This window comes from Chionomys nivalis, chromosome 8, assembly GCF_950005125.1.
Source record: "Chionomys nivalis chromosome 8, mChiNiv1.1, whole genome shotgun sequence".
NCBI lineage: Eukaryota > Metazoa > Chordata > Mammalia > Rodentia > Cricetidae > Chionomys > Chionomys nivalis.
In genome coordinates, this window is record NC_080093.1 from 57,866,779 (window position 1) to 57,886,171 (window position 19,393).

Genomic DNA, 19,393 nt, shown 5'->3' on the forward strand with positions numbered 1-19,393 from the left:
GCATCTGAGACCAGTGTTTCCAGTCAAATGTGCCTTTCACCAATGGCTGCTTCACCTGCGGCTATGATTCTTGGAGATAGGCTATGCAAATGTGTTATAAAAGTCCTTGACTTTTTTTCCCCCAACTTCTTAAAAAAAAAAAAAACTGGTATACTACATTTAGCATAATGTTTGTCACCTATCTATCCTGTTTTGGGCACACAGTCCCATGTCCCCATGGCCATGTTGTTGTGTGACTGACTTTGATTACTTTCATCTTGCAAAGATGAAGCTGTCTCCATTAAGTGATAACTCTCCCTTGCCCTCGTTCCGGGCCCTGGCAACAGAGTTCTGCTTCTATCTCTGGTTTTGAGTACCAGGACACCTTGCCTTGGCTATTTCTAGCTTCTGTGACGGAAGCACCACATACTGGATGCTCGGGCAATAAATATCTCTCATAGTTATGGATGCCAGACGTCCAGAATGAAGGCAGATATGGTGTCTGGTGGGGACTAAGTTCCCAGCTGTGTCCTCGCATGGTGGGAAGAGGTCAGAGTTTCCTGGGGTCCCGCCTCAGGGCGTGTCCTGTTCATGAGTCCTCCCACCCTCACAATCTGCTCCTGTCATCTTGTGGCTTAAGATTTCAATGTACAAATCTGCGGGGACTCAAGCATTCAATAGGAGGTAGTGAGTGGAATTATGCAAAATCTGTCTTTTGTTTCTGGTCGCGTTTCTGTAGCAAAACTCTCAAAGTGTGTCTGCATTGTAGCGTATGTCAGAATCCTCTTCCTCTGAAGGCAGAGCGAGCCTACAGATCCTGTGTCCAGTGCTTTCCTGCTGATGAACTCTTGGGTTGCTTCCACAGATGAACCATTGTGGATTCTACTGTAGCCATGAACATGAGTGTTCAACAGTCTCTGGGTGTTCCTGCTTTAAATTCTGTTGCTCAGGTGGAATCACCACATCACAGGGCAGTCTTATGACCTTAAGACAAATCATGTTACTGTCCCACCATTCCTTATCCCTTCCCATACTTGTCAGGGTCGGGATTTCTGGGTCATAGCCTTCCCAGTGGAAGCGAGAGGCTGTCTCCTTGTGTTTCCCTGATGGTGACAGACAGATCTGCTGATGAAATTTATTCCTCAGTAGGAGCCTGTGAGGGTAACGTCTAGATGCCTGGGACTCAAGCCTCTGCCGTGGAAAGGTCTGGGCTCTCCTGACCTCCTGCTGGAGTGTTGAGGGCTGATTTTGTTGTGATGGGTTTGTTGAGCAGGAAGCCCCTGAAAGTTGTTCCTGGGAGAAGTAGCTGCTGGATTTTATGGAAACAAAGCAGAGTGGACTGGGACACACAGGCAGTTGCTTGGGAATATCGCTTAAATCAGGAATACAGAAATTGAAAGATAGACATTGAATGACTGTCATGGAGGTGAAGATAAAAACTAGAAGGGACTGGTTGAAAAGCCCGTCATCAGTTTGAGCCAGAATGAATGACCTTGGCCCTGACCACTCTCCGAACATTGGCTTTGCAAGGCACTTGTTCATCGAGCATGAACTGGGCGGGCAGGCTCACCCGCAGGTGGCATCAGGCTCTTAGCTCCCTAGCTTAGGGGTCAGAATTTCACACTCAGCTTTCTTGTTTAACCAGAGCCTGAAGAAACATCCTATGGGAATCCTGGACATCCCTGTAGGGAGGGTGCGGTGCTGTTGCTGGTTAGACTTTCTCTTCTGCCAGGCTTCCATCCATCCTGGGAATGACAGGCTGGCCTGGAAGAGCAGGGGATATAATCAAATCCACCAGTTACTGAGAACTCGAAGAAGTCACATCTCGGAGCAGAAAGAGAGGAGGCTGAGGATGGGCCAGTCTTCATTCTTCAACCATGGGAAAAAAATCCTCAGTTGTGGGAATGGAATAAAGCCCCCCCCCTTTTGGTCCTTGGGGCATCATGACAGCCTGGCTATATTCAGAGGATGCCAGGAGGGAATGAGACTTCAGATGAAATACTCTCCTGTCCCCAGTGGTGCCTCTTTCAGAGCCGTGGACCATTCAGGCTCCTCCTATGAGTAGGTGGTCTGTGCACCTCTTTCCCAGGGGTCAAGGACCTCTGCAGGAGGCAGTACAACCCTTAGGGTCCTTCCCTGACTCCGTCTTCTCCTCATCGAACAGATGCCTAGAGAGTGATGTGACCCTAACTAATTCCAAGACATACCGTCCAGGTGAGAATAATCAGGACTCCGAGAAAATACACGTTTCCCTGTTGGTATGGCTGCTTTTCCAGCCCTTCAACTACAATGCCTTACCTTCCCCTCATGCCCTCTAGCTAGTCACTCATTTTGATAAAACTTTAGCATCCTCTCAGGTAGGGAGAGGGCTATATCTGAGAAGCTCACCCTCCCCATACTTTTCTTATTTTAATTCCAGAAAACTGGATTCCATCCCCAGCTACCAGTATCACTGGAACATGAGAGAGAGAGAGAGAGAGAGAGAGAGAGAGAGAGAGAGAGAGAGCTGACCACAGAGGAAGAAAGAGCTGTATTTATTAGCTTTTAATTTCTTTTGTATAATGACATCATGGCTAACAAAAATGGGTACTCCAAAATGTCAGATCTGAGAAGCAGTGTTCTGTCAGAGAGTACATGTCATATCTGGGAGCACCCAGAGGCCCTTGTTGGTATAAGTGAGCTGTGTGGCGTGTGATCAAGCCTTTCTGGGGGCAGGTCTGCCTCTAAGCCCTCTGTAAGGGGGCAGGCCTTCCTGGACAAGGGAAGACTGACAGTGAGGGGGGAGGGGAAGGGCCTGGAGGGTGCATCTTGAGCAGACCTGGGGCATTCTTAGAAAACCTTTCTTGCTCTTGTTCACTTTCTGTCCTTTATCAAGTGGCAGGCTTGGGGCTGTCACCCGAACCCTTCCTTCACAAGCCCCATATTTTGCTGTTTGTTACATGTTCTTAGAGCGTGTGCTACTCTGTTCTGTACGGTGTTTGGTTCTTGTAGTAAACAGTTCATTTTTCCATTTGGAAACGTGGTTGGTCTGTGCATCCTAGTGTAGGCCCTGCCCACTGGCTTTCTCCCTGTAACGACTCCCCAGGAGTGAGGGGAAAGGCTGCTCCTTTGACCTCCGTTATGGCTGGGCAGAGGCTAGACAGGCTTGAAGACAGGACTTGTACCCCATCTGGGGCCCATGCAGGCAAAGTGGTGACCTTGCAGCCTGTGGACATTTCTTGCTGGGAAGATAGGACCTGGTTCCAGCTTCCAGTGGGTGTGGGGAGTTTTAGAGGTGCATGCAGCTCAAGGCTGAATGTTAATGCCAGTGCTATCAAGGTGGCAGTCTTGAAGATCCTCTGAGAACTGTTATCAGGAAGTGGAAGATCAAGGGAGCCCTAGGAAGGACCCAAGGAGATGCCTGACCCCCAAGTCTGGATGTCCTGCAGGAGCCCTAGTCCAAGTGTGGTTTTAGCACCCTGATTGGCTTCGGAAGAACAGGCATAATTTGCTGTTTCGGCAGAAATGTTCCTCCTACGTAGGGCCTTATGGGCCATTTCCAATTGAATGGATCTCTCCATCCATCTTTCTCTCTAACCCCCCTACTGCCATGATCACTCTATGTTCCTTAAACCCTCTTTCTCTTTCTTTATGTCCCCAGGCTAAGGCCAGTCCCAGCTCAACACAGAGACTCCAGGGTGCCTGGACAGTAATTTCTAGGAAGGGAAACCTGACTTCTTTCTCCCTTACTACAGTCTGGGCATGAAGTCTCCCTCCTAAGGAGCTGGCTCTAACATTGTGGCTCAGAGCTCTCTCAAAAGGACTGATGGAGCCATTCTATGGGCTAGGAGGGAGCACATACCAGTAGGAAGGCTTAGGCCCAAATTCACAGACGAATTCTGTGTTCTTAAGCTTATGGGTAAAGAACTAAGAGAGTTGGGTGCAAAATGCCTTTGACTTAGTCCCCAACCACTCCAGGAGTTCTGCCCCTTACAGAATCACCAAATCCTCAGATAGATGCAGAAGAGACTTTAGCCAGAGGAAGATCAACCTCAGATGTGAGCATGCAGTTTGGGGACTTTTAACTGGTGTGAGCCTGGGTCAGGGCCTCCCTTGTCCTTCCCTGATGGATCTGTTTATGTAGCCCCCACTGATGATACTCTTTGCCCAGCATCTCAGAGGCAAAACAGCGCTGTGGTTGCCATGGCAACCTCTCTCAGTGGCTGCATCCTGCCAGGAGTATTGTGGGACATCACTGGGCCTATGGTTCACTGAGTCTGTCTGTGGAGAATCTGGTTCTAAGATGCTCCACACAGCAGCGGGGAGTCAGTCATAGCCACAGAGAACTCAGAGGCTGTCTGACTTCTGGGATGTGACCCATTTGTTAGTGCTGAATCATGGATCCTAGATCATCCCTAGGACTGCTGGAGCCAGTTTTGCCTATAGCTCGTATGGATCACCCAAGACACCAAGTTGAGAAGTCATTGGGAGGCAGCCTATGTCAGCTTCGTTGGGCAGATGGTACCATCTATCCTCCGTGTCCACAGCCAGTGGATTTTGATATCAGCAGGATGGAGGGCAGTGTGCTGGCAGCAGCTTACCTTTGATGCTGATGCCAGTGTCATGTGACTTCCTTTCCTTTCACATTAGCCCCACCCTTTCCTCCTAAGACATTCAGGGCTTGCATCCTGAATTCTAGGGTTTAGCGTCTCAGATCTTTGTGCTGTGGATGTCAGGGTCAGCCATTGCTTTATGGCCCATCATGGGCCTGGCTGACACAAGGTAGGTAGCATCTATGGCAAGCATTGCTAATGTAAGCTCGAGGTGTGGCCGTTAGAGTTAGCAATGTCAGTAACAGCTACAGAAGTCTCGGCCTGCCACCTGGTGCTGCTGGCCTTGAACGTAGCTGCTGTGCTCCTTGCATGTGTCTGAGCCTCGTTTCCCCAGCCTGTGGTCCCACAGCACACAGGCTCTGGCTAACACACTGGCCTGGTCTGCTCTCACAGATGTCCTGCAGAGTCTACCCCACTGGCAGAGGTTGATGAGACCTTCTAGGGCCAAACGCATTTAGCGGGCTAGTGTGCCCTGGCGGCCTCAAAACAGCGGCATCTGTTGACTGTGTTGGTTGTGACCTAAGATGATTTGAAACCAACTCTTGCTTGTGCCTTCGCTGATGCCATTGATTAAAAGAAAGGGCAGAAAACATGCTCGTGCTAGCGGAGGAGGAGAGAGGTGAGTAACCCTTCCAGTAGGACCTGGTGTCCTCTTGGGGGGCCACAGCAGCAGATGGACTCGGGAGGGCTGTAGAGACCCTCGGCGTGGACAGTAGTCAGGTCTCAGTGAGTTCCGTACTGGCTGGCCCAGCTACTGTGCTGTGGATGCCAGGCCCGGCCGTTGTTGGTTCTTACCCTCATTTTCCCACCTCAGAGCTCGGCCACTCGGGCCCAGGCGGGCTCTGAGATTTAAATTTTGAGTGAACTGTGAACTTTTCTGCCTCGGACCTTCATTGGTGCACTCAGTCTGCCAAATGGCCTTTGAACTTCTCTTCTGTGGGCCTCTAGGCACAGGCCCTTCTAGAATCCATCTGGGCCCCGTCCTCACTCCAGGAGTCTCCCTGTACCCTCCCATACTGAGGCTGTTCCCACCAGTGGCCTTTCTCCATGAAAGCCAGGGCTGCTGGCCGCAGTGGCTTTGAAGAGGGGAAAATGCTAAGGATCAAACAGGACTCCATCCCTTCCAGGATTGGAGGTGAGACCCACAGGGAGTTCTGAGCACAGCTACAGGGGGATTCCTCAAAGGTCGGGAGGTGAAGTGAGCACCAGCCACAAGAAGCTGACCGAGGAGAGGGGCTTCCTCCCTAACTAGATCAGAAGAGGAGTTTTCCTGAGAGCAGTTATAGAGTCTCGGCTGAGGGTACCACCAGGGCTGTGGTAACCCAGAAGTGTCACAAGAGCTCTGGGTACTATGGGCACCAAGGGTGCCATGGAGACTGTGATGTCTGGGAATGCTGTGGCATCAGCAGCCTGTTGCCAGTCCCTCTTCTAACAGCTCCATTTGCCGCTGCGGGACAAAGACAGCCTCCCGGCCACCGCCCCACGGAGCCAACATGCAGCAGAACATTTATCACACGCTCCTAAGTGGGCCAAAACACGATGTGAATGTGCCAGGCTTGCCTCTCAGGGTCACTGAGGCAGTGCTGCTACCTTAAAAATAGCTGTTTCCCTCGCGACAGGCTCAGGCGGAGAGCTCTTGCTTTCTTCCCTGCTTAGGCGTGTGAAGGCCATTATCATCCCTTGCTATACCTGGTCCTTGAGTAGCCTTGACTTGGGAGGACCAAATAGGGGTGTTCAACTGAGGGTGGCCCTCCTGACTGTCAGGAGCAGGGTGCTTGTTGGGCCCTGAGGAGCTCCTCTTGCTGGTGAAGCTCACGGGGCTGGCAAGCACAGCTTTCCAGGATACACGCCATGCGCTGAGGTTTGCAGGAGGCTGTGGGCGCCTTGCATGAGGTCTAGGCTGCTCACCATGCACCTCATTTCCTTCTCTGCCTGGGCACTCCAGAGGCCCATCTCTGCTCTGAGACAGCTGATTCAGCTGCCTCTGTGTGCTGCCCCCTTGTGGGAGTCTCATGCCTTGTGATAATTCACAAGTTTCTATAGACATTAGAGCAAGAGGAAGGCTATCCCATCTCCTCCTAACCAGGCCTCTGCATAGAGCAGAACCCAGTGCTAATGCTGACTGTACCTCTTCGTTGATGACTATGAACAGCAGCGTTGGGTCTATCCTGACAGCCCCTGTGGAGGCCAGCCCTCTCTCTTGACTCTCTTATGCATTCAACTGAATTACAGAGAGCAGCCCATCCCTTCCCTCTGTGCTTCAGCTGCTGTCTCCAAGGACACTCTTTAAAACATACCTACAGAACTTTTTCATGCCCAAACAGCCAAGTGTGGTCCTATGAACACGGTCAGGATCAACGTTCTCCTGGTGACCTCATTCATGACTGTTGTTATTACTACTTCTCTGAGTCAGGTTGACAGTACCTCTGTACAAAAGTGGTTTGTTCTCCTTGCTCAGTATCTGCCCCTACTTCCCCTGCTGTGTAGTCTTTTTGAGGCCCAGGTTGCTCTATACTGAGAGACCCTGTCTGTGAGCCCTCTCCATCTCTAGATGTCTTTATCAGATCGTCTGTAACTGATGGCAAGGCACTGTCACCAGAGAGCCTTGCTCCTGCCTGAGACCTGTGTGCAGCTGACCTTGGCAGCCTTTGCCTTTGAGTGCCTACCGCTTATATATTACAACCTAGTGTGGGCTGGATTGCATCCTTTCGGACACACCTGTGTAGAATCCATTTTAAATCCGCCTCCCACGTCTAGAGGAAGTCCTTACTCTTTGGCTGGTGGTCTCGCTGCCACTAGGGCCTCTTGTTTATGTCTTAGGTCACTTCTCTGACTTGAGCACTCCTGCCTCCATTACTGCCTGGTAAGGACCATGTGGCAATATCAGATGCCTTTGGTCCAGGATGCTGTCCTTCTCTCAAGATCAGCATCATAGCTGCAAAGTCCCTTTCCCATGCACAGGGCCCAGGATTAGGCTCCGTGCACCCCTGGAGGCCATCATTCTGCCAGCCATTTATGTCATGGTTTGTCGTTAAGTCTGAAGGTGTGCCAACAAGCCCCCCCCCCCCCTTCTGCCTCATGCATTAGCCATGCCTGCGTGCTTCTGCAGTGTGTCTTTGGGCTAGTTCCTAGAAGTGGAGTACGTGGGCTGGAGGGTGGTGCACGCGACTTGTGCTGAAATTGCCAACTCTCCCTGCATAGGGGTGGCACCGTTGTCGTCCACAGGGTGCCTGCCATAGGGCGTGTTGCCAGCTGCTTGGATTTTTGCCAGCCTGACAGACAAGGCACAGCCGCTCACTTAGCTTTGCCTTGCATTTCTCGTATGGTAGGCTAATTTGCCTATTTTTTCACTTTCCTCTTTAGTTGGTATTTCTGTTTGTTACTGGAGCTCGATAGATATTTAATAGGAATGCCAACATATTTTCTCTGTTTACATGTCTTTCAAGTTCATTTATACACTCTTTCCCATACACAGTGTTTTTCTTTTATGCAACCATTTTTATTTATTTATTTTAAAAATTATTTGTTTATTATATATACACTTTCCAGGATACAGTGACACCAGATCTCATTACAGGTGGTTGTGAGCCACCATGTGGTTGCTGGGAATTGAACTCAGGTCCTCTGGAATAGCAGCTAGTGCTCTTAACCTCTGAGCCATCTCTCCAGCCCTTATTTATTTTTTTAATCAATCATTTTCTAAATTTCTTTTGGATTCAGAACCTAATTTGTCCTACATCTATTTAGAGACATCTTCATATTTTCTTCTCTTGCTTCTTGTCAGGTTAAAACTCATAACCTGGAGTTAATTATTCTGACTTGTCACGTCAGGCATGGACCAAATTTTCATACAACGGCTTAGTTGATCCCAACATCACTTTTTAAAAAGTCATTTTTTTTTTTTTTACTTAAATTTGAGATACCGCCTGTAATGGCACACGGAGTGTCCCTGTGCAGCTTGGTGTGTTTCTTGATTTTCCCTTCGGTCCCACTGGCCTGCTGTCTCTCCACGTATCAGTGCCACACTTATGACGTAACCACTTGTGTGTGAGAGAGTGTCTCCAGAGTGTTAAGTCAGGAGGAAAACCCATCCTCAACGGGCCCAGCATCATGCTGTGAGCTGGAGACCCAGACTGAACGAAAAGGGAAGAAAACAAGGTAAATCCGAGCACCAGCATGTGTTGCTGCTTCACGATCCTGTGGGATATGGGGAGTCCCCGCCTCAGATTTCTGCTACCATGAGCTCCATCATGCCTCCTGTACCCTTCCTCACCGTGGTGAACTATGCCTTATTAAAGCTGTGAGCCAGAATCAGTCTTCTGAGCCTTACTGTTTCTGTCAGGTGTCTTTTTGCAATGACAAGAGGTGACTAATACATCATGACGTCCAAAACTTCTCTAGTTCCACCAGCCACTGCCCAGGAAGCAGAGCTTAAGAGTTGAGAAAGCCCTTTGTCCCCCTGCTCCTCTCTTCCTTGTGTGTGTTCCTCTTGTGTCCCTCTCCTTCCTACATGAAGCTAGGTACCCCCTCCAAATGGTACCTCCTCAAGGGAAAGCATTCCCCTAAATTCTCTGAGGGACAGAGGGTAGGGGACAGTAAGGGACATCCGGATGCAGACCCAGGCAAGGGAGTTGGTCTAGGCTGAGGAGGGATGCTGGGCACTGGGGAACAGCAGGAGCTGGTCCAGGAAGGGGCCCCGGATGGGATTTGAGGAGCGATGATCTCTCAGAGATCAAGATCACAGCGTCTTGGGAGAAGCAGGAGACTAGTGTGGTCTTTTGCTCTGTCACGGACTCCTGTGAGTCGTCTGAGCACCCTTTTCTGACTTGTCTAGCCCTTGCCCTTCTGTGCTTCTGCAGGGGTTTCTTGGCTGTCTTCGAGGACACTGTTCTCTTTGTGCCTTACCCAGATACCCCTGCCAATGTCTGGCAGCCGCCTTCTCCGGGACCCATCCTCTGATTTTTGTTCTGCTGGCATTGGCAACCAACATAATCCTTGGGAAGGCAGGATCCTTACCTGGTCCCCTGTGGTCCAGTCTGCCTTCCCTGGGCTTTTCCACTCCCAAGAGGTGCGTTCATTATAGTGTTCCAAGGCTTTAAGTACCTGTTGTCAGCCCTTTGCTTTCTGGGGAACAAAAATGACTTGGAAAGAAAAAGAGCTTGGGGTGAATCACTTAAATCTGCAAGATGCGTAAAACAGTGTTCAATTAGAATGGCACTCACACCGCCATTAGTCACCAGCTTATTCCAGGCTGAGCAGCGGCATTTTGCAGGGCGCCCTGCCGCCCCGGGAGCAGCAGAGCTCACGCTTCTGAGATCTGATCTCACTTCCTCTTTGTCTGGTATAAGTGGATTATTGAGGATGTGGCCCAGAAAGCCCAGAACAATTTCCTTTGAGGAAACAATCAGTGGGGTCTGCAGAAAAGGCTTAGCTGGAAGAGGCCATGAGTCTCCTTTCACCTTCTGGAACATTGCTTCACCGGACCTGCCACACCTGCAGTCCCTCTAAATCAGGGCAGCATAAAAATCCTCCATGGAGTCTCTCCTTGTAGGGGCTGGTGCTGGAGGCCGGCTAGGCTTAAACCTCCTCAGCTGCCTTCACCAAAGGACACTTAGGTGCAATTAATGAAGCCTATTCTAAGGACAAAACTCTGCAGCTTTAAGTGTGTCCCTAGTCCAAAACTCTGCGGCCAGCCCTACTCAGCAGTGACGTGGGCAGGCCAGCCTGTGTGGAAAGACAGTGAAGGTTTGGATTGCTGAAGGGAAGAGGGGCAAGATCAACAGATAGGAAAGAGAGAGAAGGTGCCCCAGGTGAGAGGGCACTACAAGTTTAGGCCAAAGTCCTGGCTCCCCAGGGAGCTCTTGTATCCATGTTAGATATGCTTGGGATGGGCATGCAGTCTGACCCCTTGGGACTGAGGCAAATTCCCACCACAGCCAGCTCCAGACAGGCACAGCTCATACCCTCTCTGGAGACTGACTCTTCCTGCAGGTAAAGGAGAAAGACCCTTGGCCTCTCCTGGCTCCTGGAAGCTGTCGAAGTCTCCATGATCTTTAGCAAACATTGGCTTGTGACTGTCTGCCTCCATGATCAGGACCAATATGTTCATACCTATCCCATCTCCACGTGGCCTTATCCTTTATGTCTTCCTCTACTTTTTTTTTTTTTTTTTTTTTTTTTTTTTTTTTTTTTTTTTTGTGAGGATAACTGCCATTGATTTAGGGCTTAACCCCATCCATGACCTGCAGACCCTCAGCTTGGTCATGTTTTCAGAGACCCTCACCATAGCTGGATTAGCCTTAGACCTTGGAATTATGAGCCCAAAGTCCCAGGGAAACCCCATCTGCTTGCTGGTCCCTTTGCTTCTCTATGGCTCTGCAGCTAGTAGCAGCTCCTGGTGGCTCCTTGTTGGGGCCAGTGTGAAAATTATAGACTCTATCTCCCTGGCAATAGCTGTGGGGTTTCTACGCTGAGTGAGAGAACATGTTTTCCCCAGGGATCCTGCAGACAGGGCCTGTGGTGTGTATGTGTGTGTATATGACTGACCCTAGGCGGAGGGGGGAGGTATGTAGGCGGCTTTCATAGGAGAGGCACAAGAAGATCTGCCAGGCAAAGACTTCTCCTGCCCCCAAAAGGTAGGCCCTCCTTAGGTAATTTCCTGGTCTGCCCACTTCTATCTTGGAAGTAATTGGCATTCTCTGCCTCCTGCTTGAGGGTGTATTTGGGGGAGACAAGAAGCCTCCATGTCCATGCTCTGACTGGCATAGGCTCGGACTGGCAGGTCCATAATTCTGCTCACTGGGAGCAGAATGAAGCGCCACTCAGAGCAGGGCCTGGAGCCAGGACCAGGTAGGTTGGGTGGCCTGCTGTGACTGACACTTATTTTCATTCTGAAATTTTCAGTAGGCTTTCAAAATAGTAATTTGAGAAAGGATTGTAGCTAGCTGGGGATGGGGGGTGGGGACAGGAGTCTGCAGCCCCACACTTAGCCACCTGGGCTTTCTCCAGTCGTGCTGACGCTGTGGTCTGCCAACCTGCTGCTGGGTCAGTCGTGGAGTAGCCGTGGCCTCTCAAACCCTCAGGAGTCCTCCATCCTCACACTCGATGTCCCAGCAGTCGCTCCCCACAAAGGCTTTTCCTGTCACATCCATAAAGTAGGGCAAAATGATCTGTGTCTCCCACTTTCTGGAGAGGACCTGCTTAGGACCTGTGGTGAGTGACTGGGTAACGTTCTCCAGCGCCCACTGCCCTACCCACAAGCCACAAAAGCTGTCCCACACATGCCATCAAAAGGGCTTTCTGCCAGCCTATGCCAAGCATTCTGTCAGTGCCCTGTCTGCTGTATGCCCGCCTGCCATAACCTTGGAAAATAGAGAAGGGGTGGGGGGCGAGTGCGTTTCAGAGGGAGGACTCCAGGAACATTGTTGAACTAGCCTCAGACCCAGACATGACTGACCTTTGCAGGTTTCTCTGTGATCACGGAACAACCCCTAAAGCTTTCCAGAATGGTCCAGGATGGGTCTCACATACATGAGAAGGTGGCAGAGTGCATATAGACAGACACCCAAAAATGTCTTGGCGCAGAAGCTTTGGGGGCAGCTGAGACAGGGAGGAACACCTGGAGCTTAGAGAAGGAGCACATGACTTCTGCTTCTTTGCTCCAGGGGTGAGGGGGGCATTCACATTCATCTACAGCCAATCTCATGACCAGAAAGCTGGGGCCAGGATGCCTAGGCCAGAGGGCCATGTCTAAGGCTGTCTACAGGATAAGAGGTCTAGCCTGGTCTAGGACTCTTAATTAATAGAAAATCCTGCAAAGCATCTCTCCCCATACTGCAGAGGACTGAGGTGACAGATGATCATTCAGCCCTTGCATTGGTGCCTGAAGGCCATGCCTTCTGCAGGGACCGCTGTCACCAGTAGGAAAACAGAAGACAGGAGGGTGAGGTGGCTGGGTCTCCTTGGTGGTTGCTGACGCCTGGAATGTCTGAGTCACAACCTTCTTTTAAAGATATCTTAAACCAGAGATGTCATAAGCTCCTCTAACAGGTGCCATCCCAAAATGGGACTTCCTGTTGCCCAGGAGACAGTGGGTGCTGAGCCCCATGATAGCGCAAAGCCTCTGGACAGAGCTGAGCCCAAGGAGGGCTGTAGTTCTGTGGTCTGCAGGGCAGTAGTGGTGAAGGCCAGTACTTAGGCAGCACCCCAGGTTGTCTGATCAAGAGCTTTCAGCATCACACAGCTACTGACCTGCAAAGGAGCAACCAGATCATGCAGGAGGATTAAGCAGGAACAGCTATAAGTATGGTCTAGACAGCTCTCCCATTCTGGTCTTGGGTTCTGAATCAGGATGTTGCTTCCCTGCCAATTTAGGGAGGGGATTTCAGCTCTTGCTCTTAGGAGACAGGATGGTTGTTGTTGTAGTTGGTTGTGTTTTACTCTTTTCGGGGCCCACTACCTAGTTCCCAAATAAACACACATGGAGTCTTATTCATTCTTACGAATGCCTGGCCTTAGCTTGGCTTATTTCTAGCCAGCTTTTCTTTTCTTTTTTTTTTTATGTCTTCTTACTTCTTTTCCTTTTTTTTTTTTTTTTTTTTTTTTTTTTTTTTTTTTTTTTTTTTTTGGTTTTTCAAGACAGGGTTTCTCTGTGGCTTTGGAGCCTGTCCTAGAACTAGCTCTTGTAGACCAGGCTGGTCTCGAACTCACGGAGATCCACCTGCCTCTGCCTCCCAAGTGCTGGGATTAAAGGTGTGCGCCACCATCGCCCGGCTAGCCAGCTTTTCTTAAATTATCCCATTTGCCTTTTGCCACTGGGCTTTTTATCTTTCTTTGTTTCTGTATAACTTTCTCTTACTCTGTGGCTTGCTGTGTAGCTGGGTGGCTGGACCCTGGAGTCCTCTTCTTCCTTCTTTTGCTCCTCCATCTTCCTCCCAGATTTCTCCTCCCATTTATCTCTCTGCCTGCCAGCCTGGCCTTTTTCCTGCTTTGCTATTGGCCATCCTGCTCTTTATTAGACCAATCAGGTGTTTTAGGCAGGCAAAGTAACACAGCTTCACAGAGTTAAACAAATGCAACATAAGAGAATGCAGCACATCTTTGCATCATTAAAACAAATGTTCCACAGCGTAAACACAGGTAACACATCTTTGAACAATGCCCCACAACATATGCCTGTTCTTTTTAAAGGTACCTTTAATTCAAAATAGTCTGTGTGCCAGAGTGGCATAGTTTTAACTCCCTCACTGACCTGATTGTCATTGTGTTCACTCACAACTCCATGTTTGACTTGAGGGAAACCCTGTGGGCAGGACCGTTGAATAGGTATGTTGTTTAGTACCCAATGGTAGCTGACTTGGTTTGAGTCATAGATTGAGTTGAGGTGCCCTATTCTAGCCCATAAGCTCATTCTGGCAACAGCTTTTTGGGTCCTTCCCTACAACTGTACAGTTAGAGTGATGGAGTGCAATTGGTATTAAGGTCTGTCCAAATTCAGAATGCCCAGGAGACCCAACTAGTCTGAGAGCCAGACAGGATTTTTCAGGGACTTGGTAGCCTGTACACAAACCTGGCTGGGCTTGTGCCAGAGCTGATTTGGGGGTGGGTGGACTCTGAGAAGTGGCTAGATGCTACCTACCGAAGGGTTGCTGAGGCATTCTGAGTTTTCCTTCTTTTTGAACCCTGGCCTTGGGGTTCAGCTCTACCTGTTGCCCAGGGTCCTGCCTGCAGCTTCCCTCCAGGACATTTGGATCTTCTCACAACAGGAGGATCTAGCTGCCTTTTCGGTAGGCTCAGAAGTCCTGAGAGAGCATTTGCAGAGCGAGTGTGAACAAGAGGATGATTTGGCTCTCATTGCCACTGGGCTTATTCAGACACATTTGCATAACTGCCCAGTAACTGGGATTTTCACCTTCTCCTTTGCGTTATCCTGATTTCTGGGTTACTGACTTAGTTTGACAGTCCATAAAACGCTTACGGGACACAGACAGGTAAGTTAAACCTGGCTGTTGAGGCCCTTTTGGGGGAGATTCTGGATTTATGTTCTTATATATCCTGGGCAGCCAGCTAGTGAGCACTATGGTTTTTTGGAAACAACCTTTGAGTTCTTCCCCCTCCCCCACCTGTGTATGTGTGTCTGTCTTTCCCCTCTTTTCTTTTCCCTTCTGTTTTAGTTAGGGTTTTATTGCTGTAAAGAGACACCATGAGCATGGCAACTCTTTTCTTTTAAATTAAAACTTTTTTGTAGAGAATTTGCAAATAAGAAAAAAAAATCACACATCAAAATTAGCCAGACCCAAAGTCTATGCACTTTAGCAAATGCCTATGGAACTGACATAGACACTCTGAAGCTGTGCAGTTTAACATCGGATCTTATGCTCTAACTAGCCAATATATATATATATATATATATTTTTTATTGAGCTCTACATTTTTTTTTCTGCTCCCCTCCATACCTCTCCCCTCCTCTTCAACCCTCTCCCAAGGTCTGAGCATGGCAACTCTTATGAAGGAAAATATCAGTCCATTATCATCATGGTGGGAAGCCTAATGGCACACAGGCAGACATGGTGCTGGCAAGTTAGCCGGGGAGGTAGTTTTACATCTGGATCTGCAGGCAGCAGGAAGAGCAATGAAGACACTGGCCTGGCTTGAACTTCTGAAACCTTTAAAGCCCACCCCACTGTGACACGCTTACTCCAACAAGGCCACACCTCCAATAATGCCACTCCTTATGAGTCTATGTGAGTCATTTTTATGCAAACCTCCACATCTTCCTTCCTTTTTTCTTTCTTGTGTTTTAGAGAGTCTTATATGACCTAGGTTAGCCTTGAACTCACAATGTAGCCAAGGTTGGCCTTGAACTGCCTTTATCTCCTCATTGCTGAGTTTACAGGAATGTGCTACCACATCTAGTTTTATGGAATGCAGGGCTTTGTACGTGTTAGACAGCTGCTCTGTCAACTGAGTTTAGCCCCACTTGGCTTTGAAATTTTTATTAATGAAAGATTTGGGAAGGATCTTTGCCCAAACCTACCTCAGAGATAAGACCCCTCCTCTGAATATCCTCTATGGGCCCTGCACCCCTTACCTGCTCTGATAGGCCTGCTCCTCAAAGGCAATGTTGAGGTAGGGGTGCAGGGGTCATGGTGGTCCTTGGACGTAGAAGCTGATGCCTATTCAGGGTGAGCGCCTATCCCCGGGCCAGAGTCTCCCTGGGGCATCAGCCCCTGCAGAGGAAGTTTCCAGAAGAGCTTTGCAAGGATCTTTGTAGCCTGCACAGGGAGCTGGCTGTGCTTGTGCCGCTGATGAGTTTTTGTTGAGGTGGATGGGCTCCTGGAGGCAGTCAGATGTTCCCTCCATACCTTGTTGGCATCACGTCTCAGACTTCGCTCCCTTGGGCTTACGATGCCTGTGGGCAAGGTGTTATGTATGCAGTGTTGCCTTGGAAACTGCAGCTGTGGATACACAGAGGGTGTGTCTCTGGATGGTGGGAGGATATGTCGGACTCAGGACTAAGAGGAGTTGTTCAGCCATTTCATCCATAGACCCTTCATCCAGGACCAGAGTGCCAGACAGCTCTACTGCCCTTGCTGTAAGGCAGGGTTCACAGAAGCGCCACGGGCTGTCACCAGAACCTCACAATAGAGTGACAAAAACCGTAGCCAAGAAGGCTCTGCACAGCTTCCACCCACCTCGACTGCTTTCGTCTCCGTGGCTCATGTCTAGCTTCTGTGCAGACTGTGTGTCACCCTCCTGTTTATGCTGCACAGCTAAGGGTCCTGGCTTGGTGTGCCAGTTGTTGCATGTCATTAAAAGTCCTTTCGGTGACTCTTCAGTGGCCGAGTGGCGGTCATTTAGCTTACTGTGCCAGGACACCCACCAGTCCTAGAAACCTTTACCTTGTGTGTGTTCCCAGGAAAAGGAATGTGGGTTCCCTCAGGGTGAATCCAGAAGTTTGCTCTGAGGCCAGTGCCTTTGGGGTGTATGGCAAGCTCCAGGCTTTCCAGAGACACCTGGGAGTCCTACCTGCCCTGAGGTTCCATGAAGCCCTAGAGACCACAGTGTGTAAAAACCCCCGGCAGTGGCTCTGGTTACCTGAGTCACCTGTCCTCAAGAGGGTCACCGTGGCTTCCAGTGGGGGTAGGTGCTGGCTTGGCACCAGCTTTTTGTGTGTTACTTCCTGTTTCCTTTTGGAAGTCTTTGTCCTTGGTTCTGATAGGCACTTCCTGGCCACAAAGGATACCAGCTGCTCCGCTCATCCTCCTCTTACCCATTCTTCTCTGCTGAGTGATGCCAGCCAGCGCTGGTGGTTGACCACGGCAGTGCAGGGTTCAGAAAGCACTGTGCCTTAAGCACTGTACAGGGGACCTGCTATCACGGACAGTCCCTGCTGGGTGGAAAGGATGATCCGGTGGTGGGTGGAGGCTTCCCGGACGCACAGTTTTGTGTTGAGTGGGTTCTCCTTTATTCAGGTGATGGTTATCTTGAACATTAATATGATGGGAGCTAAAATCAACTAAGAGACACGCCTCTGGATGGGTCTGTGAGGGCATTTCCAGGAAGCAGAGAGCAGACAGGAAGTAGGGCCAAACCATACCTCCCACCCCCTGCTCCTAAACACAGTGACCTACTTCTCCTAGCGAGGTTCTACCTGTTAAAGCATCTGCAAGATTCCAAAACAGTGCCACCAGCTGGAGGCTAGGTGCTTAAACACAGGAACTTGTGGAGAGCACATTTCACACTCAAACCACACGAGTCCCCAGCATCCCCCAAAGCTGCCTGCTGATGCAAGCCCTAAGAAGGAAGGGGGTGCTGAAGCTTGGTCAGGTGTGACCACTAACACTCATGGCTGCTGGGGAGGCTTAGCACTCCTTACGGGACAGCCCACCATGAAGCTAGGACTCTTGTCTGGGTGCACTGAGTCTAGGTTTTGTGGGTCTGTAGAAGGGGCCTGCGTTCACAGTCTTGTCCCACGGCCGGTTGGGAACCCTGGCTCTTTCAGGGTGGAGGCAGCTGAAGAGTCCGGTTTCTGGCATTCTGCTCACTGGCCCTTGGCCCCCAGGTGTGCATCGTGCAGAAGCGGGACACCGAGAAGATGTATGCCATGAAGTACATGAACAAGCAGCAATGCATCGAGCGTGACGAGGTCCGCAACGTCTTCCGGGAGCTGGAGATCCTGCAGGAGATTGAGCATGTCTTCCTGGTGAACCTCTGGTGAGCCCACCGAGGGCCTGCCAGGGATGCCTCTCTGGAATTGGACAAGGGGCCCTACTATTCTTTGGCTCTAATACTGCTGGGATGCCCCCCCCATTGCCGCTAAGTCCTCCCTGTCCCCACCATCTCTTCAGCTTCTGTGCTCAGAGCCTACTGGTTCCAGGGGCCCATGGTGTGCTGGGATTTGTATAGACTCTCCCCGGGTCTGCTAGGAGCTGAGGATTTAGCATTCCATGATCACGGCAACTCTTATTAAGAAAAACATTTAATTGGGGCTGGCTTACAGTTTAGAGTTTTAGTCCATTATTGTCCTGGGGGAAGCATGGAGGCACACAGGCAGACATGGTGCTGGAGATGTAGCTGAGTGTTTTACATCTGGATTCTGAGGCACTAGGAAGAGAGAGTGAGCCACTGGGTCTAGGCTGAGCTTCTGAAATCTCCAAGCCCACCCTGGTGATAGACTTCTTTCAGCAAGGCCACACATACTCCAGCAAGGCCACACCTCCTAATAGTGCCACTTCCTATGAGCCTCTGGGGGCCATTTCCATTCAGGCCACCACACTGCACAAAATGAGGGCTAATGCATAAGAACCTGTGAGCTGCTAGGAGGTTGATTTTTTCCTCTCCAGGAAGGACCCAGGGTCCGCTCCATGGCAGGACTGCTCCCTGACCCAAAGGGACCTTTCCCCCTCCAGTACATGGATCTCTTGGACTCAGGGGTGGGTTCTCCTTGACTGCTTCCTATAGTGGGCTATATAGACTTCCCATATAAACCACTCTCTGCTGTGCTCCTGGACAGGCATGAGGGACAAAGGCTAGGTGGACCACAGGGTTTCCAACAGCAGGGATCTCTGGCAAAGTAGTCCTTAGAAGTCACAGGTGCCCCGCCCCTGTTGGTGACCCTGTGTCCATTAGCAGAGCTTCAGGAAGAAGCAGCTAACTGCTGTCTGGGGTCCTGGAAAGCAAGTGTGTTCTGTTTGACAGTGAACCCAAGACTTGCTGGCGAGCACAGAACCATCCCCCCAACTGCAATCTGCTGTTTTATTTTTGCTACAGTAGGTCAAGAAACTTCAAAGGGGACAGTGGTCATTTCCCAGAGGCGACACGGCATGACTCAGTGGCTTCTTTCCTACTCAGACGCTCTAGTGTGCTGTGTTGTTGTCTTCCAGGCAGGCTGGAGAGTGATAGATTCAGAGAGATTTTCTGTGGTGCACATTCCATCTGGTTGTCAGCACGCTGAGCACCGTTCTAAAGTGGGGAGGAGGTCTCAGTGAGAAGTACCCCTCCAACCTGATCCTGTCATGCTGTAGCTCAGGAGCTCAGGCCCAAGCAAAAGGATGGACCAGGAGAAAGGAGGGGAATCGCTGTCAGGTGGGAGCCACACAGTGTTGGCACTGAGATGTCTTGGAAAAGAGGAAGACCAAGATTTTCCTGTTTGGAACCTTAGCAAGCCAACCTCCCCAGGCTTTCTAAAAGACAGTGTGCCTAATGGTCAGGTACATGGGTTCTGGATTGAGTCCTCTACCATGCTGTAGACAGCACACCCGGTCTCTTTGTTGTTAGTCTCCTCGTCTGTGAAGCAGGAGGTGCCCAGTGCTGCTGTGCAC

General features: G+C 50.2%; 1 protein-coding gene across 1 annotated transcript in view; it reads left to right on the forward strand.

The window, feature by feature from the left end:
• Stk32c (serine/threonine kinase 32C) overlaps nucleotides 1–19,393 on the forward strand; it is an 88,036-nt gene that overhangs the window by 52,841 nt on the left and 15,802 nt on the right. Inside the window, exon 3 of the mRNA XM_057778045.1 lies at nucleotides 17,635–17,786. Within this exon, the coding sequence (XP_057634028.1) occupies nucleotides 17,635–17,786 (152 nt within the window). The remainder of the gene's footprint in view (nucleotides 1–17,634; nucleotides 17,787–19,393) is intronic.